The 16,680-nt window shown below is 42.8% G+C and overlaps 1 protein-coding gene across 26 annotated transcripts in view; it reads left to right on the forward strand.

Annotated features, from left to right (window-relative positions):
- RIMBP2 (RIMS binding protein 2) overlaps positions 1-16,680 on the forward strand; it is a 970,948-nt gene that overhangs the window by 709,129 nt on the left and 245,139 nt on the right. For all 26 annotated transcript variants that reach the window (XM_056533442.1, XM_056533333.1, XM_056533398.1 and 23 more), the window contains 4 exons: positions 1,934-2,085; positions 2,171-2,247; positions 5,347-5,456; positions 6,298-7,110. In XM_056533442.1, the coding sequence (XP_056389417.1) occupies positions 1,934-2,085; positions 2,171-2,247; positions 5,347-5,456; positions 6,298-7,110 (1,152 nt within the window). The remainder of the gene's footprint in view (positions 1-1,933; positions 2,086-2,170; positions 2,248-5,346; positions 5,457-6,297; positions 7,111-16,680) is intronic.

Consider the following 16,680-nt stretch of genomic DNA (forward strand, 5'->3'; position numbering starts at 1 on the left):
AAATGTATGGTGCAACCAAAAAACACTATTTTTGTGGGGAAATTAAAACGAAAAACGCAATTTTGCTAATTTTGGAAGGTTTTGTTTTCACGCCGTACAATTTATGGTAAAAATGACATGTGTTCTTTATTCTGAGGGTCAATACGATTAAAATGATACCCATTATTATATACTTTTATATTATTGTTGCGCTTAAAAAAAAATCACAAACTTTTTAACCAAATTAGTACGTTTATAATCCCTTTATTTTGATGACCTCTAACTTTTTTATTTTTCCGTATAAGTGGCGGTATGGGGGCTCATTTTTTGCGCCATGATCTGTACTTTTTTTTGATACCACATTTGCATATAAAAAACTTTTAATACATTTTTTATAATTTTTTTTAAATAAAATGTATTAAAAAAGTAGGAATTTGGGACTTTTTTTTTTTTCGTTCACACCGTTCAACGTACGGGATCATTAACATTTTATTTTAATAGTTCGGACATTTACGCACGCGGCGATACCAAATATGTCTATAAAAAATGTTTTTTACGCTTTTTGGGGGTAAAATAGGAAAAAACGGACGTTTTACTTTTTTATTGGGGGAGGGGATTTTTCACTTTTTTTTTTTACTTTTACATTTAAAAAAAAAATTTTTACACTTGAATAGTCCCCATAGGGGACTATTCATAGCAATACCATGATTGCTAATACTGATCTGTTCTATGTATAGGACATAGAACAGATCAGTATTATCGGTCATCTCCTGCTCTGGTCTGCTCGATCACAGACCAGAGCAGGAGACGCCGGGAGCCGGACGGAGGAAGGAGAGGGGACCTCCGTCCGGCGTTCTGAATGATCGGATCCCCGCAGCAGCGCTGCGGGTGATCCGATCGTTCATTTAAATCGCGAACTGCCGCAGATGCCGGGATCTGTATTGATCCCGGCACCTGAGGGGTTAATGGCGGACGCCCGCGAGATCACGGGCGTCGGCCATTGCCGGCGGGTCCCTGGCTGCGATCAGCAGCCGGGATCAGCCGTGCATGACACGGGCATCGCTCCGATGCCCGCGGTTATGCACAGGACGTAAATGTACGTCCTGGTGCGTTAAGTACCACCTCACCAGGACGTACATTTACGTCCTGCGTCCTTAAGGGGTTAAAACTGTATTTGTCTACAACACCAGCAGGTGTGTACTTTTGCCTGGCCTTTCAAAGTATCTAGGCCCTTAAGACTTTATCAGGAACAAAATAGTACACCATGTAGATGTACGTATGTGGTATGCACTTATGAGAGGAGGACAATACACTCCGGTATGCTTAAAACAGTATTTGTGTACAACACCAGCAGGTGTGTACTTTTGCCTGGCCTTTAACAATATCTAGGCCCTTAAGACTTTATCAGGAACAAAATGATACACCACTTAGATGTATGAACAGGTTACACTTAATAGAGGACAATATGCTTCTAGTGCTCTGCTCACCCTAACTGACTGGCTACTATTAGCTTTTCAGTTGTTGTGCAGTCCAGTGCTGCAGCACACAGTCGCTGTGTACCACACCCAAAAATGCACTCTCTCTCAATATCACTCCCTTCTCTATCAGTGCTTCTAGGCTGGATTTGGGCTTGAGGTGAATCTCTGCTAGTTAAAAAGCTTTTCTGTGCAACACACTGCTCTCTGTCCCTCTCTGTAATAGAACGCTGATGTGACTGGGAGGGGAATCGCTGCTGTAAAAAATGCTTTTCTGTGCAACACACAATGCTGTTTGTCCCCCTCTCTCTCTGCAATAAAAGGCTGAAGTGACTGGCCGCAAGATGAAGAATTTTTCCTGAAATTTGTAACAAATTCTGATTAGTCAGATTCGATAAGCTCATTCCTAGTGGTTACATTTGATATTTGGTTGTCTGGTTTTAACATTACTTTACAAAACTGGACACTTTTTTATGCAGGTTATGAAATCCCCACTGGTAGCAGGTCCTTGATTGCTGAGTTCATCCACCCACTTCAAATTACAGGGGACAAGCCAGAGCAGCTCTCTGTTAAACCCATTTATCTCTCAAGACCCAGGTCTGGCAGCCCAAGGCACAGGTTGGAATCTGACGTAAGTCTGCTCTGTTGGTAAGTTATCTATTATATCATCTTTATAACAGACTTTACAATAATGCTTGAATGTGTCATTCTTCCAGATGGATAATGAACGAAATACGAATACCTCAAAGCAAAGATACTCTGGGAAAGTCCACCTTTGTATTGCACGCTATAGGTAATGACCTATCCCCCATTTCCACCCTGAAACTTTATAAGCAACTAATATTTTATGCCATATTTTACGCATTACAGTAGGTAGCCCAAAAGTGAGGCAAAGCCAAAAATATTTTTAAGCTCACCATATTAACATCATGAAAAACTATTTAAAACAGTTAACAAGTACCCTGTTAGTCCAGATCCACGATCCTTAACTCTTCTGCATCCCAGATAGGACTGGGCAGCCACCAAATAAAAAAGAAGATAAAAAAAAACAAGGTCCAGCACAGAAACGTGCCATTCCAATCCTTTATTGTAATAAAATCAAACATCCATATCAGGCATAGTGGAAGAAAGTCATGTGACTTCACATGACTTTATTTTACCATGTCCAGCATGTGATGTTTGATTTTACTACAATAATGGATTGGAATTGCATGTTTCTGCTCTGGACCATCATTTCTCTTCTTAAAACAGTTTTACTGCATACACTACTCCTATTCATATATTGTAGTAAATGCTTTTTTGCTAGACATAAAAATACAGCATTTACATTTTAGTATTAGAGGTTACTTATAGAAGTCATACTTAATACAAGTAATAAAGCAATCCTCATTTCTTAGCACATATGGTTTTGCCATTAATAACATGACAAATAGGCCCATATTTATCAATCAGCCTGAAACCGTGTCTGTTTTGTCCCATAGCAACCAATCACAGCTCAGCTTTCACTTTATATGAGCTTGTTAAGATATGAACGTTAAGCTGTGATTGGTTGTTATGGGAAAAATCAGACCATTAAGGGTTTTAGGCTGATTGATAGATGGGGACAATAGTGTTAATATTATTATTTAAATCAAGTAGAATGTAATTTTTGGAACTATATTATGGAGAATCCTGCCAAGCATAAAGTCTATTTCCTTTTTGTTGCTCTGACCATTATGTAACATAATGAAATGTGACCTACAGTATACTAGTGTGCTTGATGTTCCATCACATTGGCCTTTTTTTTAAATGTATTTCAAGTTTTGTTTTCTTTATTAACAAATTATAAATAATCTGCAACCATTATTTTGGCCTTACATTTCCCCTTCTGTCCTCCCCCGCCAGTTGCCTCATGTTGTCTTCTACAACTCTGTTTTGTCAGGGCCGGACTGGCCTACTAGGATACCTGGAAAATTCCTGGTAGGCCAGCCGCTCTGTGGGCCGGTGAGGTGTCCCAACACACATAGAGGATCATTCACTGTATAAACCTCTCAGGCTGCCAGCTGACACCGTGAGCGGAGGCTACAGAATCTGTACTACAAGGTGTACAGACAGGATACTCAGGACTGCCTCTCCTCTCTGGCCATCATGGCTCTTCTGGCTCCTCCTTCTCCGACACACAGGAAGAGGAGCTGCTCAGAGGAAGATGTGCTGCACTGGGTGGGAGGGGAACCTAATGTTATTTGTGTGAGGAAGGGAATATGAAGTCCTGCTGTGTGTGTGTGTGGGGGGGGGTTATGAAGTACTGCTGTGTGTGTGTGTGTGTGTGTGTGTGTGTATTGTGTGTATTGGGGGAGCTGGGAAGTGGAGTCCTGCTGTGTGTGTGTGTGTGTGTGTATATAAATATGGGGGGTGGGGTGGAGAAGGGCTGGGGAGTGGAGTCCCAAATATGGGGTGGAGGTGGAGAAGGGCTGGGGAGTGGAGTCCCGTGTGTGTGTGTGTGTATGCGGGGGAGGCTGGAGAGTAGAGATTTGTTATGTGAGCTGGGGGAGGGGGTCTGGAGACGGTAATCCTGCTGTTATTACTGTGTGAGGATAGGGGGCACTTTGGTTTTCTTTTTTTCAATTTGTTTATTGTTTTTAACGTTTTAATGAACTATTAATATTTTAATATATTTAACTAGAGTTAAAGGGAACCTGTCCGCCATCTCCTGCCCACAGCAGCCCTATACCCACCTGTGCCCGCACATGTTTTTCATTGGCTCCCGCTCGATCCCATTCCTAATGTAGGGCTCTACTGCAGTGGACTTGCTTTTTAGGCCATGTTCACACGTCAGAAATTCTGTGCTGAATTCCACTTGGAAATTTCGCTGCAGCAGAGTCCCGTTGAATTTACCAGGATTCTGCTGCACTGTGCACCCGGCAGAATTTCTATGCCAGATGTTTCCGGCACGGAAATTTGGTTTTCCACATCCGCATAAAGAATAACCCTGTTCATTCTTTCTGCGGAAAGCACACAGAATACACAGCCATATGTGTATTGGACGGCATGGAATGTCCGCACAGAGATTTTTCATGTGGACATTCAGTAGTGTGAACATAGCCTTAGGGCTTGTTCACATGAGCGTATTTTGTTTCAAACTCGCAGCGGGTTTGAACGAGCCCTTAGGGAGATTTATCAAAAGTTATGAAGATGAAAAGTTGACCAGTGGCCCATAGCAACCAATCAGATTGCCTGTAAAAAGAATCTGATTGGTTGCTATGGGCAACCGGTCAACTTTTCCTCTGCACAGGTTTTGATAAATCTCCCTCCTTTGTACCCAGTATCTCACAGACTCACTGCACCCTTTTTGCTTGGTGGCTTGTACCTTAAATGTACTGCTATTATTTGTTTTTTACATACACATATTTAATTAAGTTTGAGTCAAAGGGGACAGCATCAAACCCTCAACACGATGGAGATGGAAGCCTGGTAAATCAAATGCCAGGCTTTCCTCTTGGAGCCTGTGTAGCAGAAGCCTAGAATTTGATTTACCAGGTTTTCCCCTTATATGGTGCTGCTGCATACTCTGACTTCAGGGTGCCGCTGTAGAATGCCAGGCTTCCCTGTCCGTTCCCTGCAGCTGCCACAATGACGGAATGCTGTGGGGCTAATATGAAAATTCTTCCAGTGCTGGTTTCTATCCCCCAGTTCGGCACTGTATTTTGTGCATAAGAAAACAATCCGTTAGGTCTGCAAGAGCAATTAGAATTTTCTCATTCCAGCTCGCTAATGCTAATATATTTGCAAAATATACATAGGCGATAATTTAGTTATGTGATCACATACTGTGCTTTTCTTCTTCACCTCTCTTCCTCATATTCTCTTGATAATATCTACACTACCTAAATTTCACACTATTATTTTGTCTCAGTTATAATCCCTATGATGGACCAAATGAAAACCCAGAAGCAGAACTACCACTGGTGGCAGGAAAATACCTCTATGTTTATGGAGATATGGATGAGGACGGGTTCTATGAAGGTATTTAAGCCTTTCAGTTTTACAGTCCATATGAAGTAAAAGAGAACTGCATATATAATTGTTCTTTTCCTTATGAAATTCATTTACTAAACTGGTACATTAGTTTATTTCTATTATATGGGTCTAGCAATATTTTTTTAAATAATTGTATGATATATATAATCATATAAGGGAACATATATAAAAGCATTTAGAAGATTTTTTTTTTTTTACTTATATTTGTCTCTCAAATGTCGCACATACGACTAGGCACTTTTCTGTGCGACTTTTGACCAGCCGAGCGAGAATAGCAAGAAAATTCTGTTTGGCTTATGTAAGCACATTTTCAAAAATGACTTGCAGTGGTCAGAGATTTATAATGTGCGAATGTCGCAAAAAAGTTGCACGCCATCAAAAAATGCCATACATTTACTCCAGCTCAACCCTGGCTTACAGATTTTGCTTACACAAGCAAAATCTCAAAATAGAAAACAGAATGGAGGAAAACAGCTGATTTGCTTACGTGCGACTAATTTATAAAGGCTGTGTGACTTGTTAATAAATTTGTTGCACATAAGCAAAACATTAAGCCAAATAAAACAACTTAAAAAAAAACATACAAGCTTTTATAAATGTCCCCCATAGTGTCCACAGAATACTGCTATATAGATAAGTGCAGAGCAGGGGGCAGATAGGATTTTGAGGCTGTTACATCTGAGAAGCTCTTAATATTCTAAAATGTTTTTTTGTTATTTACTAAATAATATGTATATGTATTTTATCTTAGATAAGATAGAGAGATATTAGAGAAAGATAGAGAGATATTAGAGAAAATGTATTTATAATTGTATTTGTAACACAGGAGAATTGTTGGATGGCCAGAGGGGACTTGTACCTTCCAATTTTGTTGATTTTGTTCAAAATGAAGAATTTAATGTGTCTAGCACCTTGACCAGTGAACAGGAAGAAAATTTCCTCAATCACTCAGTTCCCCTTTTTGAAGCAGAACACAAGCTAGATATTACCCCACCAATCCACATAGAGTCCAGTGTGCTGAACAATGGCACAGGGACTATGGATGTGAACATTGACGAAATTGGAGAAGACATTGTGCCTTATCCTCGGAAAATAACCCTCATCAAACAACTTGCCAAAAGTGTCATTGTGGGCTGGGAGCCACCACTAGTGCCACTGGGCTGGGGTACAATCCACAGCTATAATGTGTTGGTGGGAAAAGAAGTACGTGCAACTTTGAGCTTTGGAAGCAGAACCAAATGTCTACTTGAAAAATTGGATCTTGCCACAGTTACATACCGCATATCAATCCAGACTGTCACAGATCGGGGCAACTCTGACGAGCTTCAGTGCACTCTGTTGGTTGGAAAGGATGTTATTGTAGCTCCATCCCATCTGAAAGTAGACAATATCACCCCAATGTCCGCAGAACTCTCTTGGCTCCCAAGCAACAGCAATTATAGCCACATAATATTCTTGAATGATGTGGAATTTGACATTGTTAAGGCTGCCAGTTACAAGTATAACTTTATCAACTTAAAACCCAATATGACTTTCAAAGTCAAGCTTCTTGCAAAGCCCCACCAAATGCCATGGCAGCTTCCTTTGGAACAGAGGGAGAGGAAGGAAGCCTATGCAGAATTTTCTACTCAACCATCAGGTGAGTTATGTTGTATATATTCAACTTGATGGGTTTTGTTCAAAGTAATACTATCGTGCAGGAAAATGTATCTGATTGTGGGGGGGTCCAACCGCTGGGACCATCCCCTAATCTCCTGCATGGCACACCGGCAGTCCCCAGGAATGGAGCGTGTCGACCCACACACATACCACCCCCTCCATGTATCTCTATTGGAGAGCCTGAGATACCCGAATGCTGTATTTCCAGCTCTCCAATAGAGATACATAGAGAGGGCATGTCGGTCGCTTTGTGGGGGGGGTCAACACGCCCCGTTCCTGGGGAGAGCCGAGGTTCCGTGCAGGATAGGATAGGGGATAAGTTACATAGTTACATAGTTACATAGTTAGTACGGTCGAAAAAAGACATATGTCCATCAAGTTCAACCAGGGAATTAAGGGGTAGGGGTGTGGCGCGATATTGGGGAAGGGATGGGATTTTATATTTCTTCATAAGCGTTAATGTTATTTTGTTCCATGAATGTATCTAATCCTGTTTTAAAGCTGTTAATTGTTCCTGCTGTGACCAGTTCCTGAGGTAGACCGTTCCATAAATTCACAGTCCTCACGGTAAAGAAGGCGTGTCGCCCCTTGAGACTAAACTTTTTCTTCTCCAGACGGAGGGAGTGCCCCCTCGTCCTTTGGAGGGGTTTAACCTGGAACAGTTTTTCTCCATATTTTTTGTATGGGCCATTAATATACTTATATACGTTTATCATATCCCCCCTTAAACGTCTCTCTCAAGACTAAACAATTGTAACTCCTTTAATCGCTCCTCATAGCTAAGATGTTCCATGCCCCATATTAGTTTAGTCGCGCGTCTCTGCACCCTTTCCATCTCCGCAGTGTCCCTTTTATGAACAGGCGACCAAAACTGAACAGCATATTCCAGGTGAGGCCGTACCAATGCTTTATAAAGGGGGAGTATTATGTCCCTGTCCCTTGAGTCCATGCCTCTTTTGATACATGACAATATCCTGCCGGCTTTGGAAGCAGCAGCCTGACATTGCATGCTATTCTGTAGTCTGTGATCTACAAGTACAAGTTGTCCTTCCAGATAGCATTCCTTTAAGCACAAACATAGCTGAGCTTAGTAATTTATTTGCTATTGAGATATTGTAATATTTACTTAATTTTCTCTTAACTTGATTAGTTATCAAAGCATGCAAAAAAAAAAAAACATGTTCAGACAAAGTTCACACTATGGAATCTCAGGGTGTAATTCCGCTTAGAAAGTACACTCGGAAATTACGGGGAAGGCGGGGTAGGGATGATGTATCGGCAGCATACACCTACAGTAAAAGGGAAGGGGCAGGAGCTAGAGATGGGAAGGGCTTGAAAATCCTTAAAAAATTGGGAAAAATCTGTTTTTTTGCTGTCTTTCAAGAGCTGTCTTTTGTTGTTGTTTTTTTCTGAAAAATTTGAAAAATAAAAAAAGAAACATGGAATGTTTTCTTTAAAGGAGTAATGTGGTGCAGTAAAACTTACCCCTACCCAAAGTAAAGGGGATAGATTTTAGATTGCGGGGGGTCCAACCCCTGGGACCACCCGAGATCTCCTGCATGGCACCTCCGCTCTCCCCAGGTAGGGAGCGTGTGGACTTGAAGTGGCGGCCGACATGCCCCCGAGACGTATTTCTATGGGACAGCGGGGGTGCTGTGTAGAAAATTGTGGGGGTCCCAGTGGTCAGACCCCTCATGATCTACAACTTATCTCCTATCCTTTGGATAGACAATAAGTGTTCCTGCACCACAGTTCTCCTTTCATTGTAAATAATATGTTTCTAAAATGGTATTTAAACAATATAACATTTATACCTTCATGAAATGCATCTGAGAATCTTTGCAAATTCTCCAATATCTACTTTTGATAGCAGTAGTTGAGATAATGAGACAGATTAAACTTCATGCATATTTTGTGTCTTTGCTTTTCTCCATTTTCTTTTCTCACTTTTTTTAAAGGATCACTCCATTGTTAAAGGGGTATTCCAGGCAAAACCTTTTTTTATATATATATATATATATATAAGTTAAACAGATTTATAAATTACTTCTATTAAAAAATCTTAATCCTTCCAATAGTTATTAGCTTCTGAAGTTTTCTGTCTAACTGCTCAATGATTATGTTACGTCCCGGGAGCTGTGCATGATGGGAGAATATCCCCATAGGAACTGCACAGCTCCCGGGACGTGAGTCATCAGAGAGCAGTTAGACAGAAAACAGCAACTCAACTTCAGAAGCTAATAACTATTGGAAGGAATAAGATTTTTTAATAGAAGTAATTTACAAATCTGTTTAACTTTCCGGAGCCAGTTGATATATATATATAAAAAAAAGTTTTGGCCTGGAATACCCCTTTAAGCCTTGCTTTGAAGCTTATTCCATTTGTAGCAAAAATAAGGTTAAAAAGCTAATTTTCGTTTATTATTTACCAATTAACTCCTTAAAGGGATACTCCGCCCATAGAAATCTTATCCCCTATCTGAAGTTTGCTCGGTGCATAGGATGTCTGGGGTACCACTGCCGAGATTGCGGGGGTCCCCAGCAGCAGGGCCCCCACTAACTCGGCACTGGCACCCCAGATATCCCGTGCATGGAGCGAACTTCGCTCCATGCCAGATGACTGGTGATGCCGCAGCCACAGCCCACTCGTGACGTCACGGCTATGCCCCCTCAAAGCAAGTCTATGGGAGGGGGCGTAAGCCCTCATACAGTCCCGTATACAGAAAAAAGAGAAAGTTATAGGTGGCCCAGAGGTGGACTGACACCTCCTGGGGCCTCCTGTGTAAAGGCCCTTCTCAGATGCCCTGCCCAAGTACAATATAATTTATTTATCCTCCTATACAGTCTTCTGGGGGTGATAGTACTGTGGTTGCTTCCATCATACTCCTGTCACTCCTGGGCAGCCTGTAAATGCTGAGATCTCACAGTGAGAGGCATTTGGTAATGACCACCTTACTCCTACTGGAATTAAATCACCACTCTAGTAATTGGCATCCAGAAGGGAGTCTCAATGCTGGCTCTGTTGCCTCACTGACATACACTTATGGGGTAAGCGCAGCCAGGCGCCAAGCTCTAGGGAGGCTTTTCTGTAAGTATAGTATGGGCTGTAAGTGACCAGTGAGTACAGGCTGTAAGTGTAGGCAGCAAAGCCGTAAGTACAGACTGTAAGGATGGCACTGTGATTACAGCAACTGTGATTACAGCAATTACACTGCTATCACCCCCAGACAACCGGTGCAGCTTTGAAGGTGTCGAGATATGATGTAACAACAGAATAGTGCCTGGAGGTCACTGGAGGATAAAGCATGATGTAACAACAGAGTAGTGGCTGCAGCTCTGGAAATGACAGGAAGATAAGACATGGTATCCTCGCAGAATAGTGCGTGCAGCTCTTGAGGTGACTGGAGGATAAGGCATGATGTAACAACAGAATAGTAGCTGCAGCTCTGGAGATGACCAAAGGATAACACAGGGTGTAACCACAGAATAGGATGTGCAATTCTGGAGGTGACTGGAGGATAAGACATGGTGTAACAGCAGAATTGTAAGTAAACACACATACACACCTTCTTTCTCTTTGTCTACTTCCTTGGTGCAGTGAGGCTTAAGATAGTAGAAATAAGGTCTCGACACTGACAAATCTCTTGCAAATTATTTTCGGTGTTTAATCAGTGAATAAACCCTGAAAAGAATTTGCAAGAGATTTGTGAGTGCCGAAACCTTATTTCTACTGTCTTGGATTTGCCTACTTGTCTGCGAGTACCACATTAACTACACGAATGCCGACTCCATCGATTCCAGTGAGGCTTAAGGACCTGCGGCTCATGGGACTCAGGTCCTTAAGCACTCTCCTAACTAGATCGTGAAGGGGAAAAGTTCCAGCACTCAAGTAAGATGATTGTCCCCACCTGCCTTCATCCTATCTCCACCTAGGAACATGTCCTCCCTTGCTATCTTACTAAATTTGCTTTAAGGAGATCAGGGAGCATGCCGGCTGGAGGTCTGTATATATCCAACTTGCATGCTCCCTGACCTTGTCAAGCAGCAAGTGCTGCAGTGGGTATGCCCCCCCTCAGGTCCAGGCCCTCACACATTGCCCAACTTGACAGTCCACTCTTGAGGTGGTCAAATTAGGGAAATTATAAACAAACATACTTATTTTGTCAAAAAACAAGTTATTTTTATTTTTTTTAAACAGAACAATAATAGAAATGGATGTAAACATAGGTATCATTTTAACCCCTTAAGGACCAAGCCCATTTTCACCTTAAGGACCAGTCCAATTTTCGTTATTGCACTTTCGTTTTTTCTTTCTCTCCTTCTAAAAATCATACTGCTTTCAATTTTGTGCCGACATAGTAACGACATCAATCATTTAATAGCAAAATCTACAAAATCTACAGCAAAACCAAAAATATATATATTTGTGGGGGGAAATAAAAAAAAATGCATTTTGTAAATTTTGGGGGCTTCCGTTTCTACACAGTGCAATTTTTGTTAAAAATGTCGCTGCAGATGTCCTGATCAGCTCCACTGAGCTACTGTCACCGTTAACCCCGTATTTTAGATGCCCCAATCAACTTTGATCCCGACATCTAAAGGGTTAATGCCTGGCATTAGCCATGGGTCCTGGCTGCCCTTAGCAACCGGGTACAACCAGGTTTAACCCGTTCTCCGCTCGCGAGAACAGTATAAACCCTGTTAATTGGCGTACAGGTACGCCCTTGGTCCTTAAGTCCCAGGATGCAAGGGCGTACCTGTATGCCCTTGGTCCTTGTGGGGTTAATCATATTGACATACAGAATAAAGAATACATGTCATTTTTACAGTAAAATATACAGCGTTAAAACGAAACCCTCCAAAATGTGCTAAACTGCGGTTTTCTTTTCAATTTCCCCACACAAATAATTATTTTTTTCTGTTTTACCATACATTTTATGTTAAAATGATTGATTTAATTACAAAGTAGAATTATCTGGCAACAAAACAAGCCCTCATATTGAGCTAACATGGAAATATAAAAGAGTTATGGCTCTTAGAAGGCAAGCAGAAAAAAATTTAAATGCAAAAATAAAATTAGCCAGGTCTTCAAGGTCAAAAGGGGCTGTGTCCTTAAGGGGTTAAGCTGTTCTCTTATTTTAAGCATTATACTTTTATATACATGCATTTTACACTCCCTATGTGACAAAATGATTTTAAATTTTTAAAGCTACCTGTAACATTCACTTTTCAGAAGACAGGAACTCCAGTGGATGTAGATCCGCTGGACCTGTGTGGCAGATGACTCAGACCATACCAGGGAGCAGATTCTAAGGTGCCGCTGGTTTTTACCAGAGCCCGCCGCAAAGCGGGAGGGACTTATTGCGGCAGGTGGCATCCAGATCGCTACCCCTGGCATGGTTCAACCACACAGGCGGCTGAGGAGATGCGAGGCACAGGAGAGATAAGGCAGCTCGTAGTCAGGATGGCAGAAGGTCAGAAGGTCACACTGGCGTAGTCAGGACGTAGTAGGCGGTCAATAGGCAGGCAGCAGAGGAGCAAGGTCAAGTCACAGAGCAAAGGATCAGATACATGGCAAGGCAACTCTCAGGTATGCTTTCTCTCAGGCACAAGGCAACAAAGATCCGGCAGGGAAGTGAAGAGGGTGGAGCCACAGGTGAATTACACTAATGAGCGCACTGGCCCTTTAAATCTTAAAGTGACACGCCGGAGCAGAGAGGCAGAGGCGGGGGCAGGAGAAGTACCAGGTGAGTGACGGACTGGGGCTCGCATGCGGGCTCGTCCAATGATGCGAGTCCCAGCCGCTTTGGCAGCAGCAGGTAATGGGATCATGCGCTCACGGCCAGTGTGTGCAGCCAGAGCACATAACATAACAGTCTCCCCTCCTTTTATGAGTCAGAAAACTCCTCAGGACCGTAACCCTCCCAGTCAACAAAAAAAAATTGTTTACCTCTCACAGTTTTTGTAGCAAGAATCTCTTTAAACTTGAAGATCAAAGAGGGGGGGGGGAGAGAGGAGTGACTAAGACTTAACTTTTAATCAAGTAATCTTAAAAAAATATAAATATATGTGAATGTACAGTGTGGGGTAGATCTGATAATATCTCCCCACCATAAGGACGCAATAATTACACACTGTTAAATGACCACGAGTGTTTAGTATTGTAATTTTAGCATCATCAGTTATTTCCCTTAATGTCCGACGCGTTTCGGTCACCATCCATGACCTCCTCAGGGACAGGTAGGGTGCTATTTAATATACCAGATGAGCCCTGCTTATAAGTGGTACAGTCATAAGCCACGTCTACATATAGCAGGGAACAAAACACTCATCACAAGCAGGCAGTGATACAGTACCGCCTCTTGATATTACTTAAAATTGATATCCAGAGTCATAAGTAAACAGATAGCAGACCCTGGAGCGCCTTGGATATGATTAATCCCTGAAAAAAAGCACATATAAACACAAGCTGCTGTCAGGTCACGTCGCCTAATCATTATTACCCTGAAAGAAAAAACAGCCGTGTTACTTACAGTTAGGCGTCTAGCGATAGTCTCCATGTGCATACCCGCTTGGTTGCGGGGAGCCGTACAGTCCTGTCGGCTTCTACAGTGCACATGGAGAGACGCCGCGTTCTGTGTAATATCCGATCGCCGGGCGGAAGGGAGGCAGGGCCCGGGTGACGCAACTTCCGGTTTACGCCGCCGATCCGGAGATGCGTAGCCGCTCTGTGTTAGAGAGCGGTAACTAGGCAACCCGATTAACTCCACTGTGCCCGGACATGGTTTACAGAAATGAGTAGAACCAAAGGATTTTAGACTAGCTAATACTGCATCAATGTAGCCTTACTTGTCAAAGTATGACTATTGGTCAAAAGTGAAGAATAAATCAGAAATTGTTTGGTACATGTGTGAAAAAATGTGAGGGGCTTATATGATTATCCATATGATGTAATGTAAGGACTATGTATTTTATGACGGATGGGCACAGGCACTGAGACACGTATGGGGAGATCAGGCGAGAGGAGTCATCAAGACACAGTGACATATGGGAAAAGAGAAGGGTCACCTCCTATCAGATATAGAGGAAGTGGGTATGGCAGGGGCCTAGGGGACCTAGTGTGAAGCCTAGATGCAGTCTGTACTATTCCCTACACCTAAAAAGGGCGGTCCCGCACAGGAACCTAGTCTATCAAACCCTAGTAGTCCCTGATATAAAAAAGGGGGGATATACTGCATCATGGGTCGACTACAACCCCCACTAGCTACCTCTCCAAAGTATCCCCCTGCCTATTCCCCGTCACTGTGTCTCAATGAAACTAGTGAAACACAGCATTTCATTCATGCCATGTGGTGTAACGGTGTCAAGCGTATAAATCCAACGCGTTTCGCATTGTAATAGTCTGTCTAAATCTCCACCGCGTATAGATGGACGCATATTCTCAATGCCATAGAAGCGCAGATGTTTAATGTCGCCCCCATGGACTTCATGGATATGTCTGGAAATAGCTGTGTCTCTCTTGTTCCTCACATAGCCAACATGTTCGAGGACTTGTCTACGGAGCTCACGAATAGTCTTTCCCACGTATTTCAGACCACATGAGCACTCGGCTATGTAGATAACTGCTTTGGTACTGCAGTTGATAAAGGTTTTAATTCTATACATTCTATTGAGCCTTGGTAGTGATATCTGAAGAGTTTTACTCATGTGTGTACAGGCTCGACAGTGACCACACGCATGTGAGCCAGTTAGTGTGGTCCGGTTGAGCCATGTGGGGGTAGGTGGAATAGGTGAAAGATGGCTGTGAGTCACCATGTCGGCTATACTTTTGCCCTTACGGTACGTAATTTGTGGATATTCTCCTATTAAGGTACGTAGATCTTCATCCATAAGCAGAACACTCCAATGGCGCTGAATAATTTCTCTAATTGGGCCTGACATATTGTCGAATGTGCCAATAATTCTGCATATCCTGGATTCTTCCGTGTGTTGCTTGGGGATAAGTAACTGTTCTCTAGGGGTATCCTTTGCCGGTTTATATGCCAAGGTTAATACACGGTTGGGGTATCCCCTATCGTGAAATCTCCCCCTCAAGTCCCGTGCCTGCGCCTCAAAGTCCGTCTCTTGTGAACAGTTCCTCCTGGAGAGGGAGGCCTTCACACCAATGTTTATAGAAAGGCCACATCCACGAACAGCCTCCTGAGGTGGGAGAGTTGCCACCCGGTCCCCCTGAAAAGGGGGATTCCGAAGGGGCAATATCTCCGCCTCAGGAGGAACTGTTCACAAGAGACGGACTTTGAGGCGCAGGCACGGGACTTGAGGGGGAGATTTCACGATAGGGGATACCCCAACAATGTATTAACCTTGGCATATAAAACGGCAAAGGATACCCCTAGAGAACAGTTACTTATCCCCAAGCAACACACGGAAGAATCCAGGATATGCAGAATTATTGGCACATTCGACAATATGTCAGGCCCAATTAGAGAAATGATTCAGCGCCATTGGAGTGTTCTGATTATGGATGAAGATCTACGTACCTTAATAGGTGAATATCCACAAATTACGTACCGTAAGGGCAAAAGTATAGCCGACATGGTGGCTCACAGCCATCTTTCACCTATTCCACCTACCCCCACATGGCTCAACCGGACCACACTAACTGGCTCACATGCGTGTGGTCACTGTCGAATGTGACTACCAAGGCTCAATAGAATGTATAGAATTAAAACCTTTATCAACTGCAGTACCAAAGCAGTTATCTACATAGCCAAGTGCTCATGTGGTCTGAAATACGTGGGAAAGACTATTCGTGAGCTCCATAGACGAGTCCTCGAACATGTTGGCGATGTGAGGAACAAGAGAGACACAGCTATTTCCAGACATATCCATGAAGTCCATGGGGGCGACATTAAACATCTGCGCTTCTATGGCATTGAGAATATGCGTCCATCTATACGCGGTGGAGATTTAGACAGACTATTATTACAACCTCGAAACGCGTTGGATTTATACGCTTGACACCGTTACACCACATGGCATGAATGAAATGCTGTGCTTCACTAGTTTCATTGAGACACAGTGACGGGGAATAGGCAGGGGGATACTTTGGAGAGGTAGCTAGTGGGGGTTGTAGTCAACCCATGATGCAGTATATCCCCCCTTTTTTTATATCAGGGACTACTAGGGTTTGATAGACTAGGTTCCTGTGCGGGACCGCCCTTTTTAGGGTGGCCACCCCGCCTAGGTGTAGGGAATAGTACAGACTGCATCTAGGCTTCACACTAGGTCCCCTAGGCCCCTGCCATACCCCCTTCCTCTATATCTGATAGGAGGTGACCCTTCTCTTTTCCCATATGTCACTGTGTCTTGATGACTCCTCTCGCCTGATCTCCCCATACCTGTCTCAGTGCCTGTGCCCATCCGTCATAAAATACATAGTCCTTACATTACATCATATGGATAATCATATAAGCCCCTCCCATTTTTTCACACATGTCCCAAACAATTTCTGATTTATTCTTCACTTTTGACCAATAGTCATACTTTG

This window comes from Hyla sarda, chromosome 1 (assembly GCF_029499605.1).
Source record: "Hyla sarda isolate aHylSar1 chromosome 1, aHylSar1.hap1, whole genome shotgun sequence".
Classification (NCBI taxonomy): Eukaryota; Metazoa; Chordata; class Amphibia; order Anura; family Hylidae; genus Hyla; species Hyla sarda.